Source organism: Gobio gobio (genome assembly GCF_949357685.1).
Source record: "Gobio gobio genome assembly, chromosome: 20".
NCBI classification, from domain to species: Eukaryota; Metazoa; Chordata; class Actinopteri; order Cypriniformes; family Gobionidae; genus Gobio; species Gobio gobio.
The window spans coordinates 44,677,304-44,691,491 of record NC_137113.1 but is presented as its reverse complement, the minus strand read 5'-3'; the positions used below and the strand labels follow the sequence as shown (position 1 = coordinate 44,691,491).

General features: G+C 41.9%; 1 protein-coding gene across 1 annotated transcript in view; it reads right to left on the bottom strand.

Moving 5' to 3' along the window:
• Window positions 1-48: 48 nt before the first annotated feature.
• The window catches only part of tanc2b (tetratricopeptide repeat, ankyrin repeat and coiled-coil containing 2b), a 94,483-nt gene continuing 80,343 nt past the window's right edge, over window positions 49-14,188 (bottom strand). Inside the window, exons 16-23 of the mRNA XM_079801649.1 lie at window positions 11,941-12,074; window positions 11,527-11,650; window positions 11,265-11,440; window positions 10,736-10,868; window positions 4,955-5,046; window positions 4,705-4,851; window positions 4,393-4,493; window positions 49-4,316 (exon numbers count right to left, since the gene is read on the bottom strand). Of these exons, the coding sequence (XP_079657775.1) occupies window positions 2,237-4,316; window positions 4,393-4,493; window positions 4,705-4,851; window positions 4,955-5,046; window positions 10,736-10,868; window positions 11,265-11,440; window positions 11,527-11,650; window positions 11,941-12,074 (2,987 nt within the window). The 3' untranslated portion in view covers window positions 49-2,236. The remainder of the gene's footprint in view (window positions 4,317-4,392; window positions 4,494-4,704; window positions 4,852-4,954; window positions 5,047-10,735; window positions 10,869-11,264; window positions 11,441-11,526; window positions 11,651-11,940; window positions 12,075-14,188) is intronic.

Sequence of the window (14,188 nt, the reverse complement as noted above, 5' to 3'; positions counted from 1 at the left end):
AAGTAACTCGTACTAAACATAAACCACATAAAAATGACCACTGACATGATAAAAACACATTCTGGTTTATTGAAGTCATTAAACGTTGTCACAGCGCTCTGAAAGCTCACATTTACAGACGAGAAACTCTGCTTAGCAAGCAAATACATTAAAATCAACTCAAATCCAACGGAAAAATAAAAAGAATGGCCAAAACCTTTAGAGGTAAATGTCAGATGAGTGCGAGATATTTTTTTTTTGTGTTCGTTTTTTCTGTCAAGTTCCTCTATTGGAGACATACGGCAGATTTGACGAACGTCTGTGTATGTCGATTTCGGAGGGGAATGGAGGATAAATCATGCGTCAGGTTATGTACAGCGAAAATAACTTGCACTGAAAACCACAACACTCTACAGAGGCCCTTGATGAGCCTTATTTCGCCTGTCCCCAAATTCGACCACGAGGCATCTCTCGATTCAAGCAGGTTAACACTGACAGCAATAGAAAGGTGAATATGGTTGCCTTTAAGACAAGCTGTCTAGATATCTGATCATATACTGTATTTTTGAGAAGATCCGACCAAAGCCACATTTAAGCTCTGCGTGTTAATAATATTGCATTCTGAAGCAGAGAATTTCAAAAGGAACTAGCTGAATATTGTTGTTTTTTTTTACACGACAAATACACTATTTCAAAACGGCTGGTTTGCTTTTCGGTAGTGTGTGATGCCACTGAACGGTGTTTGACACGTGAGGCTCATCAAGTCCTGCGTTCGGCGACGCGTTTGCAGAGGTGAGCAGGATTTTGTATGCATGAACACATTTGGCCACTATATACAGCAAGTACACTGCGCTCTATAAAGGCTGTTATATACACATCTTTTTAAAAACATAATTTTGCTCTTTTATATTATTGTTCATTCATTTGCTTGAAAAATTAGAATTGCACCAAGGACAATGACTTCTATTTGTTTTCTAGTAGTACAACTAATCACAGGTTATTTTCCAGTGTTGACTGAACGTTCGTTAGTAAGGATGTCCTATCCCAGATTTAAAAAAAACGACAAAAAAAACACATCTTCAGTCCCCCAATATTCACATTCCATACAATCCTTACAAATGAATAAAGTGCTCTCTTTCTTCAAAATGTCACAGACAGTCAGTGCAGACCAAATTTACGAATAAAAGATTCAAAGTTCAAACAAACATACTTCACTTGATATACCGATGCTTCTCTGTGACAATGCAATATTCCATTTCTTAGAACAAAAAAGAAAAGAAATTGTATTACTACCTTGCAAACGCCCCTGAAACTTTGTGTTGTGTGTAGTATACATACTGTAGAGTTCATAAGACGTCTATGGTGTGATACATTCTTCCACTTGAAATACGGCAGGATTGCCACTCCAGTACTTGGTAACTAACTCAAATCTTTTCATTTAAATAAAGACAGAAGCTATACGAGGGTTACTTGAAAATCATATTAAGCTTATCCCCAAGAAATTGGTTCAACTAATATTATTGCCACAGCACAACTGTGAATTTTGACAAACAATATTTCTGCGTGGGAGCCAGAATTAGGAGGTAATAACTAAGTCATAAACTCTTTGAAAATATCTGATACGATTTCCAAAATTAAAGACAAAAAAAATAAACTTGACACAAAAACTGCTTTAATATTTCTATACATCATATAACTTAATTATAAATATTCCTCTTTTCCTTCTGTAACTACAGCTTAGTTTTTCGGAAATATGTTTTCCTTTTTACAGTATTGAACAATCCAACAATATGATGCCCAGAAAGCCTAGCATATTGGTTTAGTTTCATTGGGAAGAGAGAGAGAGAGTAAATGAGAGAGAATGAGCTCAACACATAGATTCCCAGTTTTAGATCCGCTTTAGTGCTAGGAACGATGGCAAGACACTATTTCTCTGCATGTAGGCCTCTGTTGTGGAACGTCAATAAATGTGCTTTCTTATAATGTGCAGAACATTTTTTGTCACATACTCTATTCTAATATTCCAAAAGGGTGCCGTCAGGATATTTGGAGCCTGTTCATCACGCAAATTTTTACCAACAGAAGTAGGCACAGGCAACTTTGTAACACTGTTTTTTAAAAGTATGTCTATTATTCAGTTTCCTTTACTTGAAATACTGGTTTTAATATCCTGCACCTACACAGTCCCTTACGTACAACCTGACACAAACATTCACTGTCTCACACACACCTTTGTGCCCACCCTTTTGGGTGCCTATTAAACGTTTGACTCCACATAGGGTCTCTTTGGTTTGATGGGCGAGGTGGGACCTTGTCTGGCATCACGGGAAAGCTGGCGGTACATGTTCTCCTGGTACGCCTGTGCCACGGGCATTGTCCGCGCCACTTTAACATCCTGGTACGTTGGCACCTGGCTCACCCGCTCTAGGAGGTCTCGATCACGGGCCCCTCCGTTAGCAAGCTTGCCTAGGGAGGAGGGCTGCGGCTGGACGTAGTACTCCTCCTCTAGCATGTGTCCATTCTGGGCATTATTGGTCTTATTGTAGTAGGCAATATTGCCTAGAGATGTAGGTGGGCTGTAGGAAGAGGCGGTGGAGGCTTGGTGGATCAAGTTGCCAGGCGACGTAGGGCTAGTGATGACCGATTCCAGGGATGAAACGGGCCAGGCCCGGGAAGGCTGGTGAAGGTACTGCTGCTGAGTCCTTGCGGTCTTGTCGATGACTCCCATAAATGGAGTGGTCCGGGATCGGGCGGGTTCGCCCGGGTAGAGCCCGCTCTGAGAGGGCGAGAGGGCAGATGGCTCATCGAAGCTTCGCTCATATGTGGTCTGCAACGGGATTTCCATTTGAGCCATGGAGGAGGAGGGCCTGAAGCCAGGGGCTAAATTGCAACTGGAGCCTGAGGAGATGTTACTGCTAGACGGGGAGAAGCGAAGATTTACGCTCTGGGAGTGGATCAGTGGTCTGGGGGTCGGCACGTGCTGCTTTAGGTCACTTGTATTGGCACTGATAGGTCTGCGCACTAGGTGGGGGATCTCCGGAGAGCCCAGTTGGCAAGGTGGCAAAGCAGAGGCGGCCACTGCTCTCTCAAGTTCATGCTTGGAGACGGGATAGTATGCTGCTGACTGACTGCGGCTAATCTGGGGGGTTTGGCTGAAGCGCATGCCTCCGGGTCCCCCGGTGGTTGAACGGTAGGCTGAAGCAGGACGTGAGGGAGGGAGCTCGTCTTTCCCCAAGTTTGACTCCATTACCCCGGCAGGCCCGCCTCGGCCCCCGTGCTGACAGAGAGCTCCCACACTAAGGCTGGATTGCACTTGAGACATTGACCGGCCATCCAATGAGGGCTGGTACACAAGTCTTGGCTCCCGATCTCTCTCCCTGTCCACATCCATGGAACTACCCTGATACCTGCTGCTGAGTGGATGCGCCAAATGGCTGTACGCACTGTTACTGGGCTGGTTGGTGCGGACGATCTGTGCCATAGAGGGCTGCAGGCGAAGACCCTGAACCTGGTGGTGCTGGCTGCTCTGGGAGCTCTGGGAAGGTTGCGACTGGAGCTGGAAAGATCGCTGGCTGCTCATCTTCAACAGCGGCGATTTAGGACGGCTAGGTAAAGGCTCCTGCTGGTAGCGGACTGGAGAGCCAGATTGGGAACGATATAGACACACACTCTCGACTGGAGGACTTGCTCTGAATGGAACCCCGCGCCGAAGAGGAGATGGCGGAGGACTCTGGTAGTCCATGCCCTGGTTTCCTCCACCGCCCATGGGTGGAGGACTGAACCGGTAGGAGGACTGATGGGCGGGCGAAGTATGGGGCGGACTCTGGCGGTAGTGGGAGTTCTGATGTGTTGGGGAGATGCACGGGGAGGTGGACTGGTAACTATGATGGGTAGGAGATGACATGGAGGATGAGCTCGGGTGGTACTCAAAGGCCTGCCCTCCTGATAGGTAGCCAGTGTCATGATGGGTTGGAGAAAGGGGTGGACTACGTATAATGGCAAGGCTCGAAGCATTCGAGTGAATCTCAGAGGAAAGACCGATTGACACAGCTTCTAGCTCTTGTTCGAGGAAGTCGTCATCCTCAAACAAGTCTTGAACAGGTTCCATATCGTCCAGTCGTGGCTCAGGGGGAGGGGTGTGATGAGGGGGCTCCTCATCTTCCTCCACTGGTAAGGGAGATGGTGGTGGAGATGGAGGAGGCTCAAGCTCTGGCTCCTCTGGTTGGGTGACCTGTCTGTACTCCTCGTCCACGCGCTGAAGGAGGCGCTGGATTTCACGATTGTTGGGACACAGCTTCATGGCTTCCCTCAGGTCGTCTAGTGCTTCAGCGAATTGCCTACGGAGTGGCAATGGAAATAGTAAGCCATCTATAAGTAATCTGATGTGAAAGGAAAGAAAATAATGAACCCTACCTGCTGCTACGCTTGGCACGGGCTCTAGCATAGTATGCCTCATAAGACTTAGGCTTCAGTTCCAGAGCCTTGGTAGCAAACTCTTCCGCCATACCAAAGTCCTGTGACCAAGAAAGTGTGTACAGTGAAATATATTTTATTTTTGTATTTGGGGGTTGACATTTCATTTATTTGCACAGTTGTCCTAGAGGTATATCAGCAAGGTTCTTATGACATACTGCAGTAACAATATTACAGCATCACAGGCATCACCTTACTGTGTGCACTAATAATCAGAATGACTATTTTTAGAAACGTTCATGCTGTTCTCACATTCATTTTCCTCCGACAGCGAGACAAGTTCAGGAACAAAGACACTTTGAGCTCTTTAAAGGTCTTCAGGTCCTCACTTAATCCTTCACGGGGAAATTTCTTCAGAGCATACTGGTAGCGCTGAGCTGCCTCCTTCACTTTACCCTTCTGCAGGAGAAAAGGTGATTGACTGTGTAAATACATAGAGCCAATGTCTTTGTTCTAGACAAATCTGTGCAAACACGAGAGGTAAATGATGAGTAAATCTGACCTTGTAGAAGCCATCTCCTTCCTCTAAAAGTTTACTCAGTAGGATAATCATGATGTCAGGTTTAGACGTCGCCATTGCCCAGGTAGCAGGACCTAAGGGGTAACAGGATGTTTGATGGGTCAAAATGGACAATCAAAGGTTTGAGGGGAAAACATGGAGAGAGACGGAGGAGTGCAGAACGCTCAGGAATTATAACAAACAGATGAAGGCATGGACAACAGGATGAGGATGCCTTCAGGGCGAACTCAACTTCTCATTCCCTGTAACCTTTAATCCTAAACCATTAACAAAACAAGATTTCCCAAACTTTTTGCCACGCTTCAACTGTTGCCTAAGTAAATGGGGACCAAAACAACATTGGACCCCATTGATTTTCATTGTATAGGGGGAAAAAACATTGACATTTTTAAAAAATATCTTCTTTTGTGTTTTACACAAGAAAACTCATATAGGTTTGGAATTACATGAGGGTGACGAGTAAATCATTTATAGAAATAAAGAAATGCCCCATGACATTTTGAGTTATGTTGATCTTTACATTTATAGCTCTCACATGCATTTCAAACTAATTTAAAGGTGAACTATGTAGGATTTTTGCAGTAAAATATCCAGAAACCAGTAGGCCAGTGTTATATATTTTGTTCAGTTGAGTACTTAGAATATCCCAAATGTTTCCAACTATTTGTAAATCGTGAGAAATTGCTATTTTAACCGAGGAACCGGGACGTGGGAGCTATGCGTGTGAGGGAGTCGCCTGTCGATTGCGTCATATCTGCGTCACCCTCGGTTTCCGGTTTTTATTCAGTGAAACACTTTACTCTCACTGCAGTGTGAACAAGTGTCATAGCAGCCCCCGAACGAACGTCATAACTTCCTTTTCAACACACTCAGATATATCTAATATGATAAATAGAGCTGCGTTACCTCATGCTCATGACTGGAAAAGAGGAAGTGCCGCCGGCAACCGTGTCATAATAAAAGTCCCGCCGGCGACTATGCCATAATAACAGTCCCGCTCTTCAATCGCTCCTGCGGGCTTGCTCAGCTCCACAACACTCGGCCCTGCTCTGCTTCATACTACAGTAATGTTAATAATCGCATCCATGAACATGATTTCTGCCCGAGTCCTATCCTGATTGTTTTCCACCGGCTGTGAGGTGAAGACCACATGTCCCAAGAGTCTGCGCTCAAACGTGGCGTCATCAAACTACGCCTTTGTTTTGAACAGGCGACCTCTAGTGGACGGAAAAGTTACATAGTGTAGCTTTAATACATTACCGTGATATTCTATTTTCATAGTTTGGGAAACCCAGGTGAGGTAGGTAGATAGAGAAATATACAGACAAACAGACGATCGATAGAACGATAGATAGAACGATAGATAGAACGATAGATAGAACGATAGATAGAACGATAGAACGATAGATAGATAGATAGATAGATAGATAGATAGATAGATAGATAGAGATAGATAGATAGATAGATAGATAGATAGATAGATAGATAGATAGATAGATAGATAGATAGATAGATAGATAGATAGATAGATAGATAGATAGATAGATAGATAGAGAAAGAGAGAGAGAGAGAGAGAGAGAGATAGATGACAGACAATAGATAGATAGATAGATAGATAGATAGATAGATAGATAGATAGATAGATAGATAGATAGATAGATAGATAGATAGATAGATAGATAGATAGATAGATAGATAGATAGATAGATAGATAGATAGACAATAGATAGAATAGAACGATATATAGAATGATAGAACGATAGATAGAACGATAGAACGATAGAACGATAGATAGATAGATAGATAGATAGATAGATAGATAGATAGATAGATAGATAGATAGATAGATAGATAGATAGATAGATAGATAGATAGATAGATAGATAGATAGATAGATAGATAGATAGATAGATAGATAGATAGATAGATAGATAGATAGATAGATAGATAGATAGATAGACAATAGATCTATAGATAGATAGATAGATAGATGACAGACAATAGATCTATAGATAGATAGATAGATAGATAGATAGATAGATAGATAGATAGATAGATAGATAGATAGATAGATAGATAGATAGATAGATAGATAGATAGATAGATAGATAGATAGATAGATAGATAGATAGATAGATAGATAGATAGATGACAGACAATAGATAGAATAGAACAATATATAGAACGATAGATAGATGACATTTGATAGATAGATAGATAGATAGATAGATAGATAGATAGATAGATAGATAGATAGATAGATAGATAGATAGATAGATAGATAGATAGATAGATAGATAGATAGATAGATAGAGAAAGAGAGAGAGAGAGAGATAGATGACAGACAATAGATAGAATAGAACGATATATAGAACGATAGAACGATAGATAGATAGAACGATAGAACGATAGATAGAACGATAGATAGATAGATAGATAGATAGATAGATAGATAGATAGATAGATAGATAGATAGATAGAGATAGATAGATAGATAGATAGATAGATAGATAGATAGATAGATAGATAGATAGATAGATAGATAGATAGATAGATAGATAGATAGATAGATAGATAGATAGATAGATAGATAGAGAAAGAGAGAGAGAGAGAGAGAGAGAGATAGATGACAGACAATAGATAGATAGATAGATAGATAGATAGATAGATAGATAGATAGATAGATAGATAGATAGATAGATAGATAGATAGATAGATAGATAGATAGATAGATAGATAGATAGATAGATAGATAGATAGATAGATAGATAGATAGATAGATAGACAATAGATAGAATAGAACGATATATAGAATGATAGAACGATAGATAGAACGATAGAACGATAGAACGATAGATAGATAGATAGATAGATAGATAGATAGATAGATAGATAGATAGATAGATAGATAGATAGATAGATAGATAGATAGATAGATAGATAGACAATAGATCTATAGATAGATAGATAGATAGATGACAGACAATAGATCTATAGATAGATAGATAGATAGATAGATAGATAGATTAGAGTGGCAGTTAAACCTGCAGCACTCAGACACACCAGTGGAAACAGAACATAGAGAAGAGAGAAGAGAGAAGAGAGAAGGGAGAAGGGAGAAGAGAAAAGGGAGAAGGGAGAAGGGAGAAGGGAGAAGGGAGAAGAGAGAAGGGAGAAGAGAGAAGGGAGAAGGGAGAAGAGAGAAGGGAGAAGAGAGAAGGGAGAAGGGAGAAGGGAGAAGGGAGAAGGGAGAAGAGAAAAGGGAGAAGGGAGAAGGGAGAAGGGAGAAGGGAGAAGGGAGAAGAGAGAAGGGAGAAGAGAGAAGGGAGAAGGGAGAAGGGAGAAGGGAGAAGAGAGCTGCCGGGATGCCTGAAGGGAAGCAAGATGCGAGCAGCCCGAGCACAAGCATTACCTCCTTTGTGGCGACTCGGCAGTGTCTGACATCCTGTGGCCGGGGTCAGGGGTTGTGAGAGCGAGGGAATGAGGATTAGGGTCGAGATGGAGTGAGCAGCACAACCAGAGGTGGTTATGAGAGTGGCGTGTGTGTAGGTGAGTGAACGTGAGAGTGGGAGAAAGAAGAAGTGAAGAGAGATGGCGGTGGTTGTGGAAGAAAAGTGAGGGGGAACACAAAAAAGCAGCTGTGAGTGGTGGGGAATAAGAGCTTCAGCTAAAGAATAGAAAATTAAAAGTTCAACAACAAAACAGCACCAACAACGTTTAACTATCTCTCACCAACCATTGAGTCGACAAACAGAGAGAAAGAGTTTCTCAGCAAGAGAGTGAAAACAAAAAGCAAACACCACAAACAAAAAGGGTCCCGCTTCCAGAGAGAGAGGTAAGTGAAGTAAAGCACAGAGCAGCAGAATGCTAGAGCAGCCAAGCACAAGCTGAGCTACATGAAAACATACACACACATGTTGGGCTTTGCCGTTTTACTTTGGATCATTTGCTGGTTGGGGATTTCTGGTTGCACTATGCTTGTGGCAATGTTGGCAAAGCCTGAGCCACACACACACATTTTCATCAATTGGAATGAATCCAATCCATTTTTTTGTTCTGTTTATAAGAACCCTAACATTTGCAATCCGATTCACATATTCATTTACATGTGCATTACATATAATCTGACCAAAACATTAGCGCATTTCCCAGTCGCTGCATTACCTTCACGACCATAAATAAACACATCACAGCACTACGCCAATTGAGAAAATGTTCAGATTCAAGCGGTCACATGCTTACTTTACTTTCGACTGATCGGATTATTTCAGGTCTACACTCCTTCCAATCCGATCTAAATGTAATTCAGATCAGGCCCGTGGCCAGCCTAGTGAAAGGGGGTTCTTTTTCCACATCATATTTACTACAATGTGGTCGAATTACTAACCAAGATCATGTACCACCTTTTTCAGTCCAAACACACACTGTTATTTGGCACGGATAATCAAAACTTCCCCACAAAGTTTAAATCACAAATTCATGTGACAGAACTAGAAGCTATACTCTAAAAAATTGGGCATAGTTACCAGCAATTGGGTTGTTTTAACCCAGCGACTGGGTTGTTTTAAGCAAACATTTAACCCAACCGCTGGGATAAAACAACCCATTCACTGGGTTAAAACGACCCCATTGCTGGGTTAAAACAACCGATTCACTGGGTTAAAAGTTAAAACAACCCAATTGCTAGGTCAGTCCATATTCAACCCAACTTGGGTTGTTTTTAGAGTGTAACATGTGTTTGTTTCATGTTGTGAAACATGAAGTTTTGATCACTTATGTATAATTGGTCACAAAACAAAGGTGCTTTAATTATTTACTTTGCTGCACACACACACCCACTAGGTAGTTAGGGGGGGTCGGGGTATTCTCCCCAGAGAACATTTTGATTTCTGATATCTACATATGTGCATTTTAAGACGTTTGAAGGCCAAAATAATTATGAGAAATAGCTTTAAAACTAAGTCAGTGGGCAGTAGATTATTTGTCAATTCCTGCTCTCTCCTCATCTCCATCTCTCTTTCTTTTTCTCTCATTCTCAATTTAGATTTAGAATAATTTGTATTAATCACTTTCTAAGATTTTTTTAAAAATTCATTCACAATATGTACACATTCATTATTAATCGTATGCATTATATATGAAGAAAACGGATTCGTTAATGTTTCTTGTCCTCTCACATTGACAGTTGCTTATTAATACATTAAATCACGTAAATTATATACGTATTTACATATCTATTTTAAATTTAAAATGGCGATATTAGACAAAGGTTTATTAGTTTGCCTGATTATTTTTATCGGTAGTTAAACATTTCATTCCGAAAACAGCTGCCAAACATGAAATGTTTCGTTTAGCTACTTATATCTTATCTCGCACTTTATGAGCGTTTACTGAAGCGTTATGCTGGAATTTGCGCTCAGCCTGCCTACTTTGTTTTGATTGGTCCTCTTAAATGTTTTGACGTTGACGAGCGGTGACAGACCGCAGGCAGAAGATCTTGGTGCTGTGCAATATCTGCTGCATTAAAGTAATACTATAGGCAATTATTTCACAACATTTATAGCCTACGCATCGAAAAATACAGTGGTCCGGATTCGAATTTTTGGCCGTCAATACTAAAAATAACCCCTGTTTACTACAAAAAAACGGACTTAAATTCTGGACCTTTTGCAGTTAGGGGTGGTTCGTTCGAACCCCTCGAACCCTGTACAGATTAGGGCTAACAGATTATTAGGTTGCATGTAAACGTGGCTATTTTTGTACCGATTTTGGCTCCTTTCTTCAGCAGGGCGACCACCACTGACGTGTTTCTGCAGCCGACTGCCCGGTCCAGAGGACGCATTCCACTGTAATCCACATGCTCGATCAAAGCCCCATGATCCACCAGGAACTGCACCTGAGACAGAAAAAAAGAGCACGACTCATCTCTCTATAGGACAAACTGTAGCATAATAGGTCAAAACAGCCGAAAGTGTGATGCCAGGTTTGGAGGATCTACTTTGAACGCACTGGGAGGAATTACCGTTAACTTTTCAATGCAAGTCTATGAGATATATATATATATTTTTTAATGCATTTTGGCAGACGCTTTTATTCAAAGCGACTTATTACAGGGACAATCCCCCTGGAGCAACATGGAGTAAAGTGCCTTGCTCAAGGACACACTGGTGGTGACCGCTGGGATCGAACCAGCAACCTTCTGTGTGTCAGTTCCATGGTGTAACCCCCTGGACCACCATCTCACATTTTGGGTGGCGTGTGGTGGACAGACAGACATTTTGGTCTCACTCACCACTTCTGAGTCTCCATAGAAGGCGGCCAGATCGAGAGGCGTCCGTCCGTTTTTATCAGCATGGTCTGTCGCAGCACCCCTATCCACCAAGCAACGAACCACAGACAGATGTCCTTTCAAACATGCCCAGCTGAGAGCAGTGAGACCCTCCTTATCCATAAGATCCATAGACGCACCTACAAATAAACAAAAGACGTGAGCTATTTTTGATGCAAGCCTCGTAAAACTGCCCCTTTGCGTCATAAAGGTGTATATCATGTACCCTGAGCCATTAGGAACTCCACCGTGTCCAGGTGCCCTTCTGAGGCGGCCATCATGAGCGGAGTACGGCCTTGTTTATCAGCCAGGTTTACGTCTGCTCCATGCAAAACCAACAGATCCACAATCTGAAAGAGAGGGTACAGCTGAAACATACTCTTTATCTTTAATGGATAAAGCTGGAAAAAGTGAAATTAAGTGACATGTGAAGGCCAAGTATGGTAACCCATACTAGGAAGTGGTCCTCTGCATTGAACCCATCCAAGTTAGTGCACAAACATTAGGAGTAGTGAGTAGTGAACACACACACACACACACACACACACTGCAAACCGTGGACACACACACACTGGGAGCAATGGGCAGCCATTTTGCCGTGGCGCCTGCCTGGGGCAGATCATATTAAAATATCAATTACCTGCCAGTGCCCTTGACGCACAGAGCTGAAGAGTGGCACCACCCCTCTCCGATTGGGCTGTGCCACAGCAGAGCCCTGCTCCAACAGCAGCCGGCAAACATCCAGCTTTCCTCGCCCTGCCGCTGCTGACAGTGCTGAGGAGAAGAGCAGTAGAGAGCTGTCAATCATGAGCTCAAACACTGCATATTATATGCATTCTTCACACAGAAAGCAATGCCAAATGGCAATTGGATTGCAAGAGGAATGTTAAATATACTTCATTCAATATGCATCACAAGTATTGCAGTACATAGAAAGTGAAGGAGGTTTCATATAAGATTTTTCATCAAGTTTGCACAGTCAAGTCACTTGAGGTTCAGCAATTTAAATTTTATCTTTAAAATGAATCTCCACCAATCAGAGAATCAAAACAAGCAGATTGTGCCTAAATTAACTCTTTAGAGCCGCTCATTCCCATGAAGCACTGCGAATAATGCAGTCAATCTCCCTGTATATATATACACTCACCTAAAGGATTATTAGGAATACTAATACTGTGTTTGACCCTCTTTCGCCTTCAGAATTGCCTTAATTCTACGTGGCATTGATTCAACAAGGTGCTGAAAGCATTCTTTAGAAATGTTGGCCCATATTGATAGGATAGCATCTTGCAGTTGACGGAGATTTGTGGGATGCACATCCAGAGCACGAAGCTCCCGTTCGACCACATCCCAAAGATGCTCTATTGGGTTGAGATCTGGTGACTGTGGGGGCCATTTTAGTCCAGTGAACTCATTGTCATGTTCAAGAAACCAATTTGAAATGATTCGAGCTTTGTGACATTGTGCATTATCCTGCTGGAAGTAGCCATCAGAGGATGGGGACATGGTGGTCATAAAGGGATGGACATGGTCAGAAACAATGCTCAGGTAGGCCGTGGCATTTAAACGATGCCCAATTGACACTAAGGGGCCTAAAGTGTGCCAAGAAAACATCCCCCACACCATTACACCACCACCACCAGCCTGCACAGTGGTAACAAGGCATGATGGATCCATGTTCTCATTCTGTTTACGGCAAATTCTGACTCTACCATCTGAATGTCTCAACAGAAATCGAGACTCATCAGACCAGGCAACATTTTTCCAGTCTTCAACGGTCCAATTTTGGTGAGCTTGTGCAAATTGTAGCCTCTTTTTCCTATTTGTAGTGGAGATGAGTGGTACCCGGTGGGGTCTTCTGCTGTTGTAGCATACTGGATGTTTTTCCCTTTTCACACCATTCTTTGTAAACCCTAGAAATGGTTGTGCGTAACTGTAACTGAGCAGATTGTGAAATACTCAGACCGGCCCGTCTGGCACCAACAACCATGCCACGCTCAAAATGGCTTAAATCACCTTTCTTTCCCATTCTGACATTCAGTTTGGAGTTCAGGAGATTGTCTTGACCAGGACCACACCCCTAAATGCATTGAAGCAACTGCCATGGGATTGGTTGATTAGATAATTGCATTAATGAGAAATTGAACAGGTGTTCCTAATAATCCTTTAGGTGAGTGTATATATACAGTATATAAATATGCATATTTTGCTATAAATATAAAATGCTTTTATATACACCATCAACATCTTTAAATACATTTTATGTTGTTTTTTCATATGATTATGTTGTTCGCAATGCTTCATGGTATTGTACTTTTTAACTCACTAAAGCTGTTAAAGGGATAGTTCACCCAAAAATGAAAATTCTGTCATCATTTACTCAACCTCATATCATTCCAAACCCGTACGACTTCCGTTCATCATCTTTGGAACACAAATGATCTATTTGATGAAATCTGAGAGCTTTCTGTCCCTCCATTGACAGCCAACGCAACTACCACGTTGCCACTTCAAAAAGTTCATAAAGAGATCATAAAACAAATCCATATATTGTGAATTGAGTGGTTTAGTTCAAATTTTCTGAAGAGACACGATCACTTTGTATAATGAACAGGCTTTTATTCACATATAAACATTGATCCGCAAACATAAACAGAAGCTCTACCATACTAGCTTGATATGCAAGAACAAACCTCATTGGTTCTTGCAGAAGCTCAATTGTGCTGTGTAACACAAGAATGAACCTCATTGGCTCTTGCTGAAGCTCAATTGTGCTGCGTAACTCCAGAATGAACCTCATTGGCTCTTGCTGAAGCTCAATTGTGCTGCGTAACTCCAGAATGAACCTCATTGGTTGAGCTTCTATTCACCTCAGCTGATGTGTATGT